This window comes from Paramisgurnus dabryanus, chromosome 5, assembly GCF_030506205.2.
Source record: "Paramisgurnus dabryanus chromosome 5, PD_genome_1.1, whole genome shotgun sequence".
NCBI classification, from domain to species: Eukaryota; Metazoa; Chordata; class Actinopteri; order Cypriniformes; family Cobitidae; genus Paramisgurnus; species Paramisgurnus dabryanus.
This window is the reverse complement of record NC_133341.1, coordinates 31,310,044-31,330,884: the sequence shown is the minus strand read 5'-3', so window position 1 is coordinate 31,330,884 and position 20,841 is coordinate 31,310,044. Positions and strand designations below refer to the sequence as shown.

General features: G+C 36.1%; 1 protein-coding gene across 2 annotated transcripts in view; it reads right to left on the bottom strand.

The window, feature by feature from the left end:
- Positions 1-582: 582 nt before the first annotated feature.
- The window catches only part of mapk1 (mitogen-activated protein kinase 1), a 43,395-nt gene continuing 23,136 nt past the window's right edge, over positions 583-20,841 (bottom strand). Inside the window, exons 2-10 of one of the 2 annotated variants that reach the window (XM_065250907.2) lie at positions 19,573-19,755; positions 18,409-18,598; positions 18,099-18,215; positions 15,138-15,252; positions 9,327-9,458; positions 9,040-9,149; positions 8,188-8,215; positions 7,759-7,779; positions 583-3,279 (exon numbers count right to left, since the gene is read on the bottom strand). In XM_065250907.2, the coding sequence (XP_065106979.1) occupies positions 3,176-3,279; positions 7,759-7,779; positions 8,188-8,215; positions 9,040-9,149; positions 9,327-9,458; positions 15,138-15,252; positions 18,099-18,215; positions 18,409-18,598; positions 19,573-19,755 (1,000 nt within the window). In that variant the 3' untranslated portion in view covers positions 583-3,175. Of the gene's footprint in view, positions 3,280-7,758; positions 7,780-8,086; positions 8,216-9,039; positions 9,150-9,326; positions 9,459-15,137; positions 15,253-18,098; positions 18,216-18,408; positions 18,599-19,572; positions 19,756-20,841 lie in introns of both variants that reach the window. The other variant, XM_065250906.2, reaches the window with a different exon arrangement.

Below are 20,841 nucleotides of genomic sequence, written 5' to 3'. Positions count from 1 at the left end.
GAGTAAAATGTGACGTTTCAATCCAATCCCATCTATTTGTTAGGCCACAAAAAGTTGAAGAGGTTAAAGTAAAAAAAAGAAAAAATTTGCATTATTTACCGGGCATTATTGTGTAGGTTATCTTTTTTATTCTGTAGGATTTTACCAGTGCAAGAAAAAAAACAGTAGTGTCATCTTTCCATTTCTATAAATGTATAAACATCATCCGTTCTTCAAGTTGCAGATATGGTCATGGATGGCAGGCTCTAACAGAAACAGGAGCCGTGATCCTAATAAACTAAATCAGCTTCATGCTCAAGCTATTAATACATAAATGCATTTTACCTATTCTTGTTCACTCAATGGAGAATGAAAGACGAGTACTTCTGTTGCCTTGACAACCAAGACAGCACAATAGAATCAGAGCATTGCGTCTTTACCCTAAAGCCGGACTCGACAATACCAGAGCATATCTTGAGTTGCAGCTGATTTTTTTTAAAAGATACGCCTACTGTATTTGATCCATTTGGTGAGGCGACAAGTTGGCCATGCACAACCTAACAGGACTAATATTATAATCAAAGAGACACAATTAGAGGCAAAAACAATACAATTGGTTTTATTTTGTTGTTTGTATAGGTTACATGACTTAGCAGATGCAGAAATCAATACTGGTAATTAAAACTGTCCGTCTTTTCAGTAGTAAAGACAAACCTCTGAAACATAATGCCACTTTTTATCCAATATAGATTCGAAGGATTTGAATAGATTTCAGATGTTTGTAATCATACATTTCCCCAGCAATGTTACCGATACCCCAAAAAACACAACAAGGGGTGACAGGCTGGGGTATTTGAAGCTTGCAAGTAAAATTCACAACAAAATTTTGCTAACAAAATTAAAGACATTTTTTACAAGATTAATAATATAATCACTAGACATTCATTTTTACAATAAAAAACAGGTCTGCACAAAACTTAAAAAAAAAAAAACCAAAGGCGGCTAAATGCAACCAGGTCAAACAGGGGAGGGCAGAAATAAACGCTTATTCTTTATTTCCTCAAAACATTCACAAAAATCACAAAAGCTGTGACAAATAGGACTTAAAATTACATAAAGAATTTAGATTTTTTTTGTTTTCATTGTTTTTTTTTAAATATATATATTATATATAATTTTAAGAGTATACCGCAAAAAGTCACAAATGATTCCCAACAAAAAGCTGCACAAAAACGTTTGTTATTCGTGACGCATAAAGGCACACAGAAACAGACAGACTGCACACTGATTCGGCAGAAGCTATCTTACAAAGTCATTTTTTCGTTTTATTCTAAAGGATAACCCATTCTCTCCTTGATCAGCCAAAATATGCTACCAGGCCAAGTAATCACTAGGTGGTATCTTGCTGCATACCCAGGCAAAAGTAATAAAGGGCTGGTAAACTAAATAGGGGAAAAACATCTTGCTTAGGCCATGCACATACTGTATGAATACACCATTGTCAATAACTTAACCGTTTGTCAACCAGCTCCATTTTGCAAGTGCACAATTTTGCATACGAAGTGTATTGTTAAAAAAAAAAATGCTGGGTGGACTTTTACTTTTCCAGGTTTTTTTTGGGAGCACCACCAGAACACCACACTGTGGCGGTTTCGCAGACATAGTTTAGATTAGTCCAGGACTAAACATTTAAGTACTTTTTACAAACATACCGTACAAAAACGCATCTTGAGACAAAACAACAGCACTGTGCAATATGTTTTTAATTATAATAGCTCAAATATACATTTTAGTGTCCAGGAAACCGCTTCACTGTGGGTGAAATGATAAAACTGAATGCCTGACATGTCTCCTTATTTCCACCTGGGATTAAACTTGACATTCTGGTCTTATTAAATTCTCCAAAAAAGCTAATCTCAATTTCTCAAGTGCAACCAACACGTACAAGCGAAATAAGATTTTTTTGTCTTTTTTAACTCGTTATAGGATAGATATAATGCGAGACCACGAAAGGTAAGATATAACAAAAACCTGAGAGACCAATAGCAAAATCCCCAGCTGTGTGGCACTTCCATTGTCTTTGTATAGAAGCTTTTAACAGTCATGCAAGGGCACAGTCTTATTGATACAAGGCGGTTGGGGAGGGGTTGCAGAGAAAGCAAAAAAAAAAATATATACAAACAGGAAAGAACGAATACAGATGAGGAGGCACTGTCATTTTCTTAATAAGTCTCTTAATAATTCAAAATATTCCAATTCATGAAAACTTCTACCTAGCTAAAGTTTTTAAGTGTGCATTAGATTGAAAAATATCTGATTTACAGATATACATACTGTACACCTGCACAGCAAAGAGGTGGTATTCACCTGCATGCATTTAAGCATTCGCCTCTTTTGGCAAGTGGTATAAGGGCTTTTAAAATGTTTAATAATGTGGACACAAGTACACATTTTTCCAAGGTGTCAAAATTGGGCATTTCTTTGGTGCTTAAGCAAATTTAAAAGATTAGTGTCTTCTTTTAGATGATGAAGAATCATTAAGTGTTTACAATTGAGAATCAACGTTAAAAATAATGAAAATTATGGTTGTTTTAATAATACAAAATGTCTTTGAGAGATGTGATGATTTAAAGGGGCCATTAGCAATACATGTTTATGTATGAAAATACCTTTATTAAAAGTTTCAAATGGCACCTTGGCAATTTAGATCGCTGTGCACTTTGAGGAGATTGGCGATGCACAATGTTGAGTAATAAGTGTCCACTGCATATATCTATATATACACGAATAAAGAAAATCTGAGCCCTAATTCTCTCCCTGTCCTAAGTTCGACCTATGTGGGACTTAAAAATGGCTTACAGACAGCTCAGAGAAGCAGCTTGTTGGAAAGATTAACAGGAGGCTAGAAAGAAGCACAACAATAACACAATCATAGACTTTTTTTTACTGTATAAGTGTACAAGAGTTTAGACCAAGAGAAAAAAAAAGTGTTAATTTGTAATCTTCACAAACTCGTCTCAGATCCAAAACATCCACAAACACGCAGATAAGCAAGAATGAGAAGATGATGAAAGAGTGAGGGAGATGCTTTACGCTTCTATTATGATAACTGTAGAAGAGGTGGATGTTTTCTGTTGGAGACTGGATGTTGGAGTTAGGCTTGGATGAACTTTGAGGGCTTTTGTAGTTTTGGGGTTTAGGAGAAGATAAGATGATGCTGGCGATGAAGTCCAAAATAGGACCACAGCGCACAGTGGGGTGGAGCGAGAAACATCAGCACGATCAAATCCAGAATGCTGCCTACAAACAAGAATAAAACAAAATTAACTACTGTTAAATCTTCACATGGACATTAAATACAAAAAACCAAACACGTTTTTTAAAACTAACACTTGGCAACTGCCAAATGCAGGTAAAAACGGCTTTGCAGTGTAAAGAAAATAATTTGTAATATTTATTAAAGATCCACTGTTTAGATTTTTAGCGGAATCTAGTGGTGAGATTGTGAATTGCAACCAACGGCTCAGTCCACAGCTCACCTCTCCATTTTGAAAAGGCATAGAGAAGCTACGGTAGCCGCAACATGACAAACATGTCATTGTCTGAGACAACGTAGGGACAAAACGCGCTCTGTAGAGCAGATTGTCCAGATTGTTTCTTGCTGTAGAAACATGGTTGCGCGAAATGGCGACTTTCAAAGAGCCAATTAGTGTTGTTTTACATTCAATTCATCTACAAGGGATTATCATCAAGTATGAAATTGTCCTGCTAGTAAAATACTATAATAAGCTATGTAGAGATTTAAGCATTTTCAGTGTTATAAGAATAGCAATGTTCTTGGCACCATTTTGTAATCCAGGAAGTACAACAGGAACAGCCACTGAACAGCTTCTGCTTCCACAGAACATTTAACATTACGCACATATTTTTAATAAATTGTTCTATAGATCTGAGGCTCTGTACTGTCATTTACCTGTGCAAAAAACTCTGGTCTGGTTTACATGTGCAGTAGACCATAGTCTGGTTAACCTGTGCAGCGGACTATGGACTGTGATTTACCTGTGCAGCACGCTATGGACTGTGATTTACCTGTGCAGCAGACTATGGACTGTGATTTACCTGTGCAGTAGCCTATGGACTATGATTTACCTGTGCAGTGGCCTATGGACTGTGATTAACCTGTGCAGTGGCCTATGGACTGTAATTTACCTGTGCAGTAGCCTATGGACTGTGATTTACCTGTGCAGTAGCCTATGGACTGTGATTTACCTGTTCAGTGGCCTATGGACTGTGATTTACCTGTGCAGTGGCCTATGGACTGTGATTAACCTGTGCAGTGGCCTATGGACTGTGATTAACCTGTGCAGTAGCCTATGGACTGTGATTTACCTGTGCAGTAGACTACGGACTGCAATTTACCTGTGCAGAAGACTATGGAGTGTGAATTACCTGTGCAGAGGCCTATGGACTGTGATTTACCTGTGCAGTAGACTATGGACTGTGAATTACCTGTGCAGTGGCCTATGGACTGTGATTTACCTGTTCAGTAGCCTATGGACTGTGATTTACCTGTGCAGTTGCCTATGGTCTGTGATTTACCTGTTCAGTAGCCTATGGACTGTGATTTACCTGTTCAGTAGCCTATGGACTGTGATTTGCCTGTGCAGTAGACTATGGACTGTGATTTGCCTGTGCAGTAGACTATGGACTGTGATTTGCCTGTGCAGTAGCCTATGGACTGTGATTTACCTGTGCAGTAGACTATGGACTGTGATTTACCTGTGCAGTAGACTATGGACTGTGATTGACCTGTGCAGTAGACTATTGACTGTGATTGACCTGTGCAGCAGCCTATGGACTGTGATTTACCTGTGCAGCGGCCTATGGACTGTGATTTACCTGTTCAGTGGCCTATGGACTGTGATTTACCTGTGCAGTAGACTATGGACTGTTATTTAACTGTGCAGCGGCCTATGGACTGTGATTTACCTGTTCAGTGGCCTATGGACTGTGATTTACCTGTGCAGTAGACTACGGACTGCAATTTACCTGTGCAGTAGACTATGGACTGTGAATTACCTGTGCAGTAGAATATGGACTGTGATTTACCTGTGCAGAGGCCTATGGACTGTGATTTACCTGTGCAGTAGACTATGGATTGTGAATTACCTGTGCAGTGGCCTATGGACTGTGAATTACCTGTGCAGTGGCCTATGGACTGTGATTTACCTGTTCAGTAGCCTATGGACTGTGATTTACCTGTGCAGTGGCCTATGGACTGTGATTTACCTGTTCAGTAGCCTATGGACTGTGATTTGCCTGTGCAGTAGACTATGGACTGTGATTTGCCTGTGCAGTAGACTATGGACTGTGATTTGCCTGTGCAGTAGCCTATGGACTTTGATTTACCTGTGCAGTAGACTATGGACTGTGATTTACCTGTGCAGTAGACTATGGACTGTGATTTACCTGTGCAGTGGCCTATGGACTGTGATTTACCTGTGCAGCAGACTATGGACTGTGATTTACCTGTGCAGTAGATTATGGACTGTGATTTTCCTGTGCAGTAGACTATTGACTGTGATTGACCTGTGCAGTGGCCTACGGACTGTGATTTACTTGTGCAGTGGCCTATGGACTGTGATTTACCTGTGCAGCGGCCTATGGACTGTGATTTACCTGTGCAGTTGCCTATGGTCTGTGATTTGCCTGTGCAGTTGCCTATGGTCTGTGATTTACCTGTTCAGTAGCCTATGGACTGTGATTTGCCTGTGCAGTAGACTATTGACTGTGATTGACCTGTGCAGTGGCCTACGGACTGTGATTTACTTGTGCAGTGGCCTATGGACTGTGATTTACCTGTGCAGTAGACTATGGACTGTTATTTAACTGTGCAGTAGACTATGGACTGTGATTTACCTGTGCAGTAGACTATGGACTGTGATTTACCTGTGCTGTAGACCACGGACTGTGATTTACTAGTGCAGTAGACCACAGACTGTGATTTACTAGTGCAGTAGACTACGGACTGCAATTTACCTGTGCAGTAGACTACGGACTGCAATTTACCTGTGCAGTAGACTACGGACGGTGAATTACCTGTGCAATAGACTATGGACTGTGATTTACCTGTGCAGAGGCCTATGGACTGTGATTTACCTGTGCAGTAGACTATGGACTGTGAATTACCTGTGCAGTGGCCTATGGACTGTGATTTACCTGTTCAGTAGCCTATGGACTGTGATTTACCTGTGCAGTTGCCTATGGTCTGTGATTTACCTGTTCAGTAGCCTATGGACTGTGATTTACCTGTGCAGTTGCCTATGGTCTGTGATTTGCCTGTGCAGTAGCCTATGGACTGTGATTTACCTGTGCAGCGGCCTATGGACTGTGATTTACCTGTGCAGCGGCCTATGGACTGTGATTTACCTGTTCAGTAGCCTATGGACTGTGATTTACCTGTGCAGTAGACTATGGACTGTTATTTAACTGTGCAGCGGCCTATGGACTGTGATTTACCTGTGCAGTAGACTATGGACTGTGAATTACCTGTGCAGTGGCCTATGGACTGTGATTTACCTGTTCAGTAGCCTATGGACTGTGATTTACCTGTGCAGTTGCCTATGGTCTGTGATTTACCTGTTCAGTAGCCTATGGACTGTGATTTGCCTGTGCAGTAGACTATGGACTGTGATTTGCCTGTGCAGTAGACTATGGACTGTGATTTGCCTGTGCAGTAGACTATGGACTTTGATTTACCTGTTCAGTAGCCTATGGACTGTGATTTACCTGTGCAGTAGACTATGGACTGTGATTTACCTGTGCAGAAGACTATGCACTGTGATTTACCTGTGCAGTAGACTATGGACTGTGATTTACCTGTGCAGTAGACTATGGACTGTGATTTACCTGTGCAGTAGACTATGGACTGTGATTTACCTGTGCCGTAGACCACAGACTGTGATTTACTAGTGCAGTAGACCACAGACTGTGATTTACTAGTGCAGTAGACCACAGACTGTGATTTACTAGTGCAGTAGACTACGGACTGCAATTTACCTGTGCAGTAGACTACGGACTGCAATTTACCTGTGCAGCAGACTATGGACTGTGAATTACCTGTGCAGTAGACTACAGACTGCAATTTACCTGTGCAGTAGACTATGGACTGTGAATTACCTGTGCAGTAGAATATGGACTGTGATTTACCTGTGCAGAGGCCTATGGACTGTGATTTACCTGTGCAGTAGACTATGGACTGTGATTTGCCTGTGCAGTAGACTATGGACTGTGATTTGCCTGTGCAGTAGACTATGGACTTTAATTTGCCTGTGCAGTAGACTATGGACTTTGATTTACCTGTTCAGTAGCCTATGGACTGTGATTTACCTGTGCAGTAGACTATGGACTGTGATTTACCTGTGCAGAAGACTATGGACTGTGATTTACCTGTTCAGTGGCCTATGGACTGTGATTTACCTGTTCAGTAGCCTATGGACTGTGATTTACCTGTGCAGTGGCCTATGGACTTTGATTTACCTGTTCAATAGCCTATGGACTGTGATTTACCTGTGCAGTAGACTATGGACTGTGATTTACCTGTGCAGAAGACTATGGACTGTGATTTACCTGTGCAGTGGCCTATGGACTGTGATTTACCTGTTCAGTAGCCTATGGACTGTGATTTACCTGTGCAGTGGCCTATGGTCTGTGATTTACCTGTTCAGTAGCCTATGGACTGTGATTTGCCTGTGCAGTAGACTATGGACTTTGATTTACCTGTTAAGTAGCCTATGGACTGTGATTTACCTGTGCAGTAGACTATGGACTGTGATTTACCTGTGCAGTAGTTTATGGAATGTGAATTACCTGTGCAGTAGCCTATGGACTGTGATTTACCTGTGCAGTAGTTTATGGAATGTGAATTACCTGTGCAGTAGCCTATGGACTGTGATTTGCCTGTGCAGTGGCCTATAGACTGTGATTTACCTGTGCAGTAGTTTATGGACTGGTTTACCTGTGCGTTCGACCACAGACTGTGATTTACCTGTGCAGTAGACCATAGACTGTGATTTACAAGTGCAGAAGGCTACAGTTTGTAATTTACCTGTACAGTAGACTATGGTCTATATCCTGGCTGGAAGCGTGCAGTTTCTGCAAAAATCAGCTCCTTTAAAGTTTCTTTGGGCAAGTCATCCAGCTCCATATCGAATTTAAATGGAGCCTCAGCAACAGGCTGTAGAGAGGAAATGATGCATTTTATTACAATTTCCTTCCATCTAAGCATTTGTCTTAGAAAAGATGTGTAGCGCAGATTGAATTTCTGAATGATGCATTTACTATAGCAATCAGTACAGTGTTGTTAAATGCATGCTTTGCTTATGCCTAGTTATGCAACCAGTCTGTAGGTTTTGTAACTAGTAACCAACTGTTGCATAAATGTTATAAATCATGTGACAGTAATCTTTCGTTCTTATGTTAAAACTACCAATCACATTCAAATAGATACACCTCAGTAGGTCAAAGGAAATGCTCTCAACCTTTGATCACCATAAACTCTAAAAGGTGTGCAAAAGCACGATAAAGTAAGACTTTTAAAAGGGATCCTATCCATTTCAGAGTCCAGTCATGCCCACATTATATGGTTGTATGCACTCATTTATGGATGCCTGGAATATGTGATTCCAATTGATCAATTGATCATTTATTGGTCATATATTTATATCATATATGATGACTGTAAAACTATTTAATTGACTGCCATCCCAGACAACAGATTTTTTTCAGAGCTATGCTCACATCTCTCGTATCACTTCACAATCTCTTCATACATAATTTAAAACTCAAATCACTATTTTTTATTTACTGATGTATATATATGGGAAGCGGCATTTTAACTGGGATAATTTTTTTTAATATTCATTAGTATTGTTTACAAATACATCACAATATTTCAGTAACAACACCGCTCAGAACAAACCAATAAATGTTTTTTATATAAAAAAAGTTAAAGATTATTCATGTTTTTCATTATGAAGAAATATGAAGTAGCACACTGACCTCGTCTGTGGGGTCATAGTACTGCTCCAGGTACGGGTGAGCCAGCGCCTCCTCCACCTCGATCCTCTTATGAGGGTTAAAGGTCAACATCTTATCCAGCAGATCCAGTGCTACGAGAACAAAACAGTACTGAATCGATCTAGTAAATAAAACAACTTCATCAAATCATATTATCAATTTAAGGAGGCAAAAAATCTGATCTAGTGAATCACACCGGGAAAAATGTCCATAAGGATATTAAGCATTAAAATATTAATGCTTTAATCTGCATACGGTTGAACTCTGACCTTTAGGGTCTGCGCTAGGAAACAGGCGATTCCAGGGCACTTTGCATCGGAGAGGAAGAGACAGCAGGTAATTTCTCGCCTTGATGTTGATGATACAGTTGAGATCCTCCTGAGAAGGAGAGCCCAAAATACCTGCGGGAGAAACAAACACAGAAAGAGGATTAGAGGACTGCAGGAAATAAGGAGAAAGGAAATGAAAGTGGATAGAGAAAAAGTGAGGACAACCCAAAGAAGAAAAGCATAACAAAAAAGTAAAAAGAGCCATTATCTCATTTCAGTTGGGTGTCTGTGTTCTGCCAGGATGGCACAGAGCGGTGCAACAATGACTTCAAACTATTTTACGTGATGTGTTTCTTTTACATGACGTAGAAAGCTACGCTATATATATAAATAAATAAATTACATCAATCAAAACAGTCTAAATTCCACCTAAATTACTCAAAACTAACATAATGCTGCACACAAATGCCCATTCAGTGTTCAAGCATTTTGAATAATGGCCACTTCAGAAAAAAATCAAATTAATATTTTATATTTATAATATATTTTATAATTAAATTTATAATTAAAACATCTAAAAAATAAAAAGCTTCAGTGCATGTTATGCTATGAACATTTACATTTTATTAGTAAATAAACATGTGGTATTTGGTGATCATTTGTAAATGTAAACAATAATAAGGAATATAAATGTGTCCAAGACCAATTTTCTCAATCATCAACAGTTTTCAATCATTCTTTAAGCCCTCAAGGAACTAACGTAAAAAAATAGTTTGAAGGGACATAATTGACTGTGACACTCAAGATGGCTACCAGGTAAGCAGTTCTTATTTTTCTCTTTAGATAAAAGTTGAAATTTTGTTTGTCATAGTCAAGTTTTTAGTTCTCATTACCAAAACATGACTTTCTAAATGAATATATTTAATGTAATATCATGTTGCGGTAATGATAATCTAAAAAATGTAAATAATTCTATAGGAAATATTTTTAAATCCTCTAAAAATAATGGTTATAGTAAGTTCAGACCTTAATCTTATGTGCAAAAAAAGGGCTTTATAAAAATTCTGATGCTGGACACCTTCTAAATCTGGATTTCGTGAAAATCACCCATTTAGGTCCAAACACCTTGCAATAATTTTGCATTATCGTTCCCATTTGAAGGGCACAATATGTAAGATTTTTGCATTAAAATATCTATGTTTCATCACTGCATCATCAAGCTATGCCCATTGTTATTGTTTTGAGACCTCTGGCAGCGAAAATTACATATTGTTAAGCAAACTTCAATGCAACTGTTAAATGGGTTTTAATGCTTTTTTAATATTTGAGGTGAATTATATTTTGTAGTTGATACATCTCAGTACACCATAATAGTGATGCACACACACACGCACGCACGCAAAAGGAAATAAGTGGAGTTAACAGGGAAACATCTGCTTCTACAGGCCAGAAGAGACGTGTGGTAGTGGAGGAAAATCTGATGCTGTTGTGATTATTTGTCTTTCTGAACCTAGAAACAACTAGGAAACTCACACCCTTAGACATAGACAAGGTTATGAATCTAATTAGATTACAGGTCAAAATCAACATCATCTCTGACAGGAAACACTAAGTTTTCATACTGATGTAAGAGAAGAGAGAGAGCAAGAGGTGAGGTAAAGCGAAAGAAGGGAAATAACCAACATCTGATGTGCTTCTGCTTACGACGGACATGCCGATTCAGCGTTTTTAGATGATAACATCCAGCTTATCTATCTTAGTCCTAACATTGCAAAACTGACCATCTATATCATATTTCAGGATGAATCACCTATAGAGCTTTTGAAGAGCGCTCGATATGCATCAATTATTCAGCTGAGAGAAAAACACGTTTGCCTTTGTAAACAGAATTCTGAAGTTGAGCTGGTGATCGAATGCCTTAGGCAAGATACGGCATAATTACCTCTCAGTGATAATATAATATAATAATAACAACAAAAATATATTTGCAAATTGCAATCGATCAATTAAATATAGAGCAGCTGCTGAAAAAGAAAAAAGAAAACAACAAAGAAATGAAATAGACGTGAAAAAGAGCAAGAGAAAGAAAGAAAGAAAAGAGAGAAAGAGAAAAAGGGGATGAGTATATAAATTGATATAGATATAAAAAACAAATAACGATTAATCAACCAAAGACCATACAAACAAATAAACGACGAAAGCAAGAAAGAAAGAGAGAAATAAAACAGACAAAGAGAATAATAGAGAAAGAAAGAGAATGACACCGAATGAAAGAAAGAAAGAAAGAAAGTAAGAAAGAAAGAAAGAAAGAAAAATTTGTGAGAAAGAAAGAGATAAGAAAAAAGTTAAGAACAAAAGAATAAGGGGAAAGACAAAGATTGAACAAAAAATGACCATACGAACAAACAAACAAACAAACAAACAAACAAAGGACGAAAGCAAGAAAGAGACAGAGAAATAAAGAAACAGACAAAAAGAATAATAGAGAAGGAAAGAGAATGACACAGAATTAAAGAAAGAAAGAAAGAAAGAAAGAAAGAAAGAAAGAAAAATAAATAAAGAAAAAAATTTGTGAGAAAGAAAGAGATAAGAAAAAATTAAGAACAAAAGAATAAGGGAAAGACAAAGATTGAACAAAAAAATGACCATACAAACAAACAAACAAACAAACAAAAAAAAGGACGAAAGCAAGAAGGAAACCGAGAAATAAGAAATCAGTCAAAGAGAAAAATAGAGAAAGAAAGAGAATGACACAGAAAAAAGAACGTAAATTAGAAAGAAAAAATAAAATAAATGAGAAAAAGAGCGAGAGAAAGACAAATAAATATTGAACGAACAAATGAACATTAAAAAACTAAAAAGCAAAAGAAAGGAACAGAGAAAAAAAGAAACAGACAAAAAATAATAGAGAAAGAAAGAGAATGACACAGAAATGAAGAATAAAATCTTGCAAGCAAAGAAAATCAAGAAAATTCTAGGGAAAGAGAAAGAAAGAAAGATAGTAAGAAAGAAAGAAAGAAAGAAAGAAAGAAAGAAAGAAAGAAAGAAAGAAAGAAAGAAAGAAAGAAAGAAAGAAAGAAAGAAAGAAAGAAAGAAAGAAAGAAAGAAAGAAAGAAAAAGAAGAAAAGAAAAAAAGAGAATGACACAGAATTAAAGAAAGAAAGAAAGAAAGAAAGAAAAATAAATAAAGAAAAAAATTTGTGAGAAAGAAAGAGATAAGAAAAAATTAAGAACAAAAGAATAAGGGAAAGACAAAGATTGAACAAAAAAAATGACCATACGAACAAACAAACAAACAAACAAACAAAAAAAGGACGAAAGCAAGAAGGAAACCGAGAAATAAGAAATCAGTCAAAGAGAAAAATAGAGAAAGAAAGAGAATGACACAGAAAAAAGAACGTAAATTAGAAAGAAAAAATAAAATAAATGAGAAAAAGAGCGAGAGAAAGACAAATAAATATTGAACGAACAAATGAACATTAAAAAACTAAAAAGCAAAAGAAAGGAACAGAGAAAAAAAGAAACAGACAAAAAATAATAGAGAAAGAAAGAGAATGACACAGAAATGAAGAATAAAATCTTGCAAGCAAAGAAAATCAAGAAAATTCTAGGGAAAGAGAAAGAAAGAAAGATAGTAAGAAAGAAAGAAAGAAAGAAAGAAAGAAAGAAAGAAAGAAAGAAAGAAAGAAAGAAAGAAAGAAAGAAAGAAAGAAAGAAAGAAAGAAAGAAAGAAAGAAAGAAAGAAAGAAAGAAAGAAAGAAAAAGAAGAAAAGAAAAAAAGAGAATGACACAGAATTAAAGAAAGAAAGAAAGAAAGAAAGAAAAATAAATAAAGAAAAAAATTTGTGAGAAAGAAAGAGATAAGAAAAAATTAAGAACAAAAGAATAAGGGAAAGACAAAGATTGAACAAAAAAAATGACCATACGAACAAACAAACAAACAAACAAACAAAAAAAGGACGAAAGCAAGAAGGAAACCGAGAAATAAGAAATCAGTCAAAGAGAAAAATAGAGAAAGAAAGAGAATGACACAGAAAAAAGAACGTAAATTAGAAAGAAAAAATAAAATAAATGAGAAAAAGAGCGAGAGAAAGACAAATAAATATTGAACGAACAAATGAACATTAAAAAACTAAAAAGCAAAAGAAAGGAACAGAGAAAAAAAGAAACAGACAAAAAATAATAGAGAAAGAAAGAGAATGACACAGAAATGAAGAATAAAATCTTGCAAGCAAAGAAAATCAAGAAAATTCTAGGGAAAGAGAAAGAAAGAAAGAAAGAAAGAAAGATAGTAAGAAAGAAAGAAAGAAAGAAAGAAAGAAAGAAAGAAAGAAAGAAAGAAAGAAAGAAAGAAAGAAAAAGAAGAAAAGAAAAAAAGAGAATGACACAGAATTAAAGAAAGAAAGAAAGAAAGAAAGAAAAATAAATAAAGAAAAAAATTTGTGAGAAAGAAAGAGATAAGAAAAAATTAAGAACAAAAGAATAAGGGAAAGACAAAGATTGAACAAAAAAATGACCATACGAACAAACAAACAAACAAACAAACAAACAAAAAAAGGACGAAAGCAAGAAGGAAACCGAGAAATAAGAAATCAGTCAAAGAGAAAAATAGAGAAAGAAAGAGAATGACACAGAAAAAAGAACGTAAATTAGAAAGAAAAAATAAAATAAATGAGAAAAAGAGCGAGAGAAAGACAAATAAATATTGAACGAACAAATGAACATTAAAAAACTAAAAACCAAAAGAAAGGAACAGAGAAAAAAAGAAACAGACAAAAAATAATAGAGAAAGAAAGAGAATGACACAGAAATGAAGAATAAAATCTTGCAAGCAAAGAAAATCAAGAAAATTATAGGGAAAGAGAAAGAAAGAAAGAAAGAAAGATAGAAAGAAAGAAAGAAAGAAAGAAAGAAAGAAAGAAAGAAAGAAAGAAAGAAAGAAAGAAAGAAAGAAAGAAAGAAAGAAAGAAAGAAAAAGAAGAAAAGAAAAAAAGAGAATGACACAGAATTAAAGAAAGAAAGAAAGAAAGAAAGAAAGAAAGAAAGAAAGAAAGAAAGAAAGAAAGAAAGAAAGAAAGAAAGAAAGAAAAATAAATAAAGAAAAAAATTTGTGAGAAAGAAAGAGTAAGAAAAAATTAAGAACAAAAGAATAAGGGAAAGACAAAGATTGAACAAAAAAATGACCATACGAACAAACAAACAAACAAACAAACAAAAGGACGAAAGCAAGAAGGAAACCGAGAAATAAGAAATCAGTCAAAGAGAAAAATAGAGAAAGAAAGAGAATGACACAGAAAAAAGAACGTAAATTAGAAAGAAAAAATAAAATAAATGAGAAAAAGAGCGAGAGAAAGCAAAAGCCTTGGAAAAAGAGAAAGACAAATAAAGATTGAACGAACAAATGAACATTAAAAAACTAAAAAGCAAAAGAAAGGAACAGAGAAATAAAGAAAGAAACTAATAGAATTAGAAAGAGAATGACACAGAAATGAAGAATAAAATCTTGCAAGCAAAGAAAATCAAGAAAATTATAGGGAAAGAGAAAGAAAGAAAGATAGAAAGAAAGAAAGAAAAGAAAAAAAGAGTAAGTAAAAGAGACAAGAAAAAACAAAAGAATAAGGAGAAAGACAAAGATTGAACAAACAAATTACCATACAAACAAAAGCAAGAAAGAAACGAACAGAGAAATAAGGAATCAGACAGAGAGAATAATAGAGAAAGAAAGAGAATGACACAGGAAAAAAGAATGAAATAAAAAAGCAAGAAATTGCAAAAAAATCCAGAAAAGGCTAAAGAGAAACCCAAATTCACCTAAAATGTGGTTTAGCTGGTCCAGGTAGTGTTTCCCAGGAAAGATGGGTCTGTTTGAAAGCATCTCAGCCAGAATGCAACCAACTGACCAGATATCAATGGACTTAGTGTAACCCTAAAAAAAGACAAAGAGAGAATGCGTTTTAAACAGCTGCAGTAACACAATCTTTATTAATATATCATTTTGTAATATCCATGTTCATATCTAAATTTATTACACGGCTCTCTGGAATGCTTGATTCTGATTGGTCAGTTGAGACATTTGCAGGTTCGTTCTTTTCAAATAATAACCGCTCCAAAGTAATAACGCATAGCCGGTACTACTTGTACGATTAAAATCGCTCCGCGCCAATAAAGATTACTGTTTGGCGCCATCTTGTGACAAACACTGGACAACCACAATGAAGAATGGAATATTTTGACTTTAATTTTAACATGTACGGAAAAAAACAAAACATTTAAACAGTGGATAGAAGAACGAACAACGACAAGACACACTAAGAGCTTACTGAGACTGAACTTGACAAAATAGAGCATGACAGCTACGAAGCCAACACACAAAAATGGGTATGGGCAGAATGGGCATTAAAACTTCTCAAAGACTGGCTAAAAGAGAAAAAATGGAGACAAGTATGAAGCAGAGGATCTTAATAAGGTATTACGATCATTTTATGCATCTGTGCAAAGTTTCGCGGAAGGATAAAAATGTTAATTTAAAACAAATATGCCAATAAAATGTTTCAAATTCATATTCATGTTCAGTTTTTTTTCTTATGTGGCAAGTAGCCGTGTAATAAGCGGGATAATGTAGAGGCAGCCGGTAGTTATTGGGAAATAAGCCCCTTCAGTGTGATACAAGACCCTCCGCTTCGCGTCGGGTCCTGATCACACTGTCGGGGCTTATTTCCCAATAACTACCGGCTGCCTCTACATTATCCCTTACACAACATGTAATGTCATAAGCTTTGATGTGTAATGTAAGCTCCATAGTATATGAATATGGTAATCACTTGGTAGTAAACTACTTAATTAAAACAAATATTTTAGGGTACATTTACACGACAACTATTGTACTTCAAAATACGTACAGGAAAATTTCACAAAATGATCCCCGTTCACGTTTATCTGCAAAATGACTAAAAATGCTGTATAAAGCATAACAGACCAGTAGTTGGCGATGTTACTTTATAAAGAAACACTGCACACATGCGCACTCTTCTACAGAGCGGTTAAATACAAACAGTCACGATGGCGTAAGCATCAAGCAGTTTTGTTTGTACGAATGATGAGTAGATTTATTACTACAAATGACCCTGGACTATAAAACTAAACAATTTTCTAAACTTCGTTGGAGAAGTTTAATATACTCAGTATCTTGAAAAAACACAGTCCCTGTAGGCCACCACTACTGTTATAGCCATCATGTTATATAAGGTGACCAGTCCCGTTTTTTGGTGTTCTGTTCTCCACAAACTCACAACAATAAAATGTTAAATTCATAGTTAATAACAAATAAGATTTTAATAATATTTTGTCCAATGAACAAGGAAATGTCCCTTCTTTTCATTTAAAAAAAATCTTTTATCTAACTTTAAAAAAATTTGACTCTAAAAACTTTAAACCTACCCATACTTAGGAGGTGATAAAAAAAAATGAAGGTAGGCTGATTTTTGTGTTTAAAAGCAGAGGGTCTGTTCTTTCATTTGATATATTGTATGTTTATATATTTAAAGAAGAACATTTTCTGAGAGGCATTCAACTTTTTTAGAAAAAAATCATAAAAAATAATGCTGTTTCTTTCTGGCAACTTTTTAAAAAAACCGCAGGGGGGAAGAGTTAAAGAAACGCTTCCCTGCCAATGAAGCGTTTTTACGGCAATCAATATTTCCGCTATTTTCCACTAGGTGGTGCTCTTAGCCAACTGATCCAAAAACATTAAAAACTCTGTATGTTCTGATCATCGCTCTGAATCTGATCTCTAACAAAAGTCCTCCACAAAAATGCAATTATCTCAGCTTTTGTAAATGTTGTATTTTTTATATATTTTATTAAAAAAGAAACATTTTCAGGAAAGCTTGAAAATCATAAAAATACTGGCGCCGACTGGAAACTTTTTTTTAAAAAGCTGGTGGAGAAAGACTTAAAACTAGGGCTGGGTATTGGCAAGGGCCTCACAGTACGATACATACATGACTATACAAATGTATACGGTACAATGCATTACGATACCATACAATACGTTGCGTGTTACGATACATTGCAATACTTTTCTTTTTTTCATATCAGAAATGCAAAAAAATAGAGCTAACTTTTTTTTTATACTTTAAAGCCAAAGTGCTTCCAAACGTCGACTTTGAAAGCTGCAGGTGCTTTTTAAATTTTCTGCCATTTTCTCACTCCCGCTTACTTCTGCGACATTGGCCGAATGGCCGTATATGACAGACAACTGAACAGCGACAACAAAGCTGTGGTGGAGGAGGTCGTTTGATGCACACATAGGTATTTGATGTGTGTGTTTTTTTATACCGATAGTAGAGATTGAAATACCGATACACTATCGTGAAAAAATGTATCACGATTGTTAGCTGTAACGATATTTTTGCACAGCCCTACTTAAAACGGATAATAAGTTTCCAGTTTTTGGTTGAAAAAAAGGGGCCATTCACATGTCGCGCCTAAAATGCGTGATAAATGCTAAGCGCGGAGGTTCCTGTCACATGACCTGCGGTGCGCACATGCCGCATTCTGAAAAGTTGAGATGTTTTAACTCGAAAAAATTATCACGTCGCATCGCGTGCACGTCCACATTTTAAATTACGAACTTGAGCGCGCAAAAGACGCGATATGTGAATGCCCCCTTAGACAATAATGTCATTAGCCAGAGTAAGGGACATAAACCTTAAACATGTATTTGAAGCATTAGTCTAATAATTCATGAAAGATCAGATATGAATACCTCACCTTTGAATTGAGCATAATCTCTGGTGCTCGATACCAACGTGTGGCTACGTACTCCGTCAGGAACCCAGTGTGGTCGTGGTCTGGATCAGCCACCCGGGCAAGCCCAAAATCACAGATCTAAAAAATAGGATAAAAAACTATTAGTTTAGTAATATTAGATGATTTATATCATATTGTCAAAGTGTAACAAAACTAATAATAGAGTAGTTTCGGACAAATCGGATGAATGATGTGCCCAAAAATGACATTGTGGTTCATAAATGTAGTAATGACAACACAATTGCAGTTTTAAGGTGAACGTCTGCCTTACCTTGAGGTCACAGGTAGTGTTGAGCAACAGGTTTGAAGGTTTCAGGTCTCGGTGGAGAACATTCGCCGAGTGTATGTACTTCAGACCGCGCAAGATCTGGTACAAGAAGTAACAGATGTGGTCATTGCTCAAATGCTGCGTCTTTAACAGCTTGTACAAGTCTGTCTCCATCAGGTCCTGTACGATATAGCTGTGTTGTGGCAGCGTTAAGGTTAAACAAAGCTTTCAGAAAAGCGGAAAGCGTTCTGACATAACCTAGTTGAAGTACACTCGCTTACAGTGGAGATTTCAGCATCAGATATTTTAAGAAACCCACATTACGTTTTATCTTCGAATCTTCTGAAGCCCTTTAGGGCTCTTGAAAGAGCTAGTCTGTTACCTCCTACCTCTATACTCAAATACTTCAAAAATCACATTTCCACATTATCCACACTCTCACTTTCATCCTACACTTCTTTAGATGCAGCCTGAAATTACCCATCTGATATTTTTAAATAACAGTTGCAGTCGGTTTCTTTCAAGTTTGGAGTTAACCAATATGCAAGACCAAATTCATTTTAAAACGGGAAAAAAATGACTCTGCAATTTTAAGAACTCAAATAACTTAACGGTCCAGTGTTATGATGAAACTCATACAGGTTTGTAACAACATGAGGGTGTGTAAATGATGACACAATTGTCATTTTTGCATGAACTATCCCATACATCAGCTTATTTAGCAGCATGAAGCGACTAAAGCAATACAGTACTTAGATCATGCAAAACTACTCATACTCTCCACACGCCCACCGACTATTGATTCCTGACCTAAAATTAACTCTTTACTATAGAAATTTGCACCATATCTGCCTACGCGACAGGAAACGAGAGCAATGTGTGTCTGAGCCAGGGTTTTAACATGAACATTTAAAACACAGAAAACCTTTTTCAGAAACGCTCAAACCCAATTTAGTGATCCATTTCCTACTGATTGAGTGAAATCTTATTATGAGGCCTGAAGGTCTATTGACACGAGAGGCTGATGACATCATTATCATTACATCATGCTAAAGATGCATTAGCTTGGCATGTACAGCGCGCTTGCTTTAAAAACATGAACGCTAATGCATCAAACCCACAGTGTGTGTGTATCTGGAAGCTTTTTTGGCTGGAATAAAAGGATACACATCTTTCATTTGGTCGATGGTGGGGGCGCGGATGATGTCGTTGATGCCGATGATGTTCTCATGTTTGAAGCGGAGCAGGATTTTAATCTCACGGAGCGTCCGTTGACAGTACGTCTGGTGTTCGAACGGGCTGATCTTCTTTATGGCCACTCGCACTTTATTGTCCCGATTGTACGCCGAGCTGGAGAGAAGCAAAAGGAGGAGATAAAATAACAGACTGTCAGTTCAAGCTTCTTTAGTCTGGTTACAAATAAAGTAAATGCAATTAAAGTACTTTGGCTCAGTTTCCATTTTGCCAAAGCCAAATTTTGTAGGGTTTGTCTCAAGTTTAAACATGCCAGGTGACAATTTGTACATTAGGTCGTAAACCAATGCTTGAGCTTTCAAAGTTAATAGGAGTACAGAGTGTTAAAGTGTTAAATAAAAACAAAAAAGTGTTAAAGGGATAGTTCACTCAAAAATAATTTAAGTACTCATCCTCATGTTGTTACAAACCTGTATAAATGTCTTTGTTCTGATGAACATGAAAAAAGATATTATAAAGATATAATGTTTGTAACCAAAACAATCAGAAACCCCATTGACTTCCATAGTATTCTTTTATCCTACTATGGATGTCAATAGGGTTTGGTTACAAACATTTCTCAAAATATCTTCCTTCGTGTTCATCAGAACAAAGAAATGTATACATGCTTGTAACAACACGAGGGGGAGTAAATAATGACAAAAAATTTATTTTGGGGTGAACTATTCCTTTAAAAACAGTGGTTTTACTAAAATACAAAACTGGACAAACAGAGGTGCCAAACCTTTAGCGGTTTCTTCATGTTTGGTCTTTGTGACTCTTTAGACATAAATGCAAAGACTTTTACAAATATAATATCAATGCCAAACCATAATTTGCATCAGGACGGCTGCAGGCTGCAGACACACCCCTTAAAATAATTAACCATGCTTTTAGTAACCATGGTTTGTTGGTGTATTGATTACCATTAAAAAAAACAACTTAGTTTTACTATACAGTAACCATAGTTTAACCATAAGGTTAATTTTAGTAGCAAAATAATTTTTATTTTGTACTCACTATGGTACTATAGTTAACTAGTGGTTTTTGGTTTCAACTGTGGTAAACCATGCATAATTTTCATAACGGACTGTTAAGCTGCGTGCACACCACCACCGACCACTAATGGCAAAGTGATGCGATCTTGTTCATATCAGTGGAAGCTTGGTGACTTTCGGCGACAAAAGCTACAGTGACTGTTGC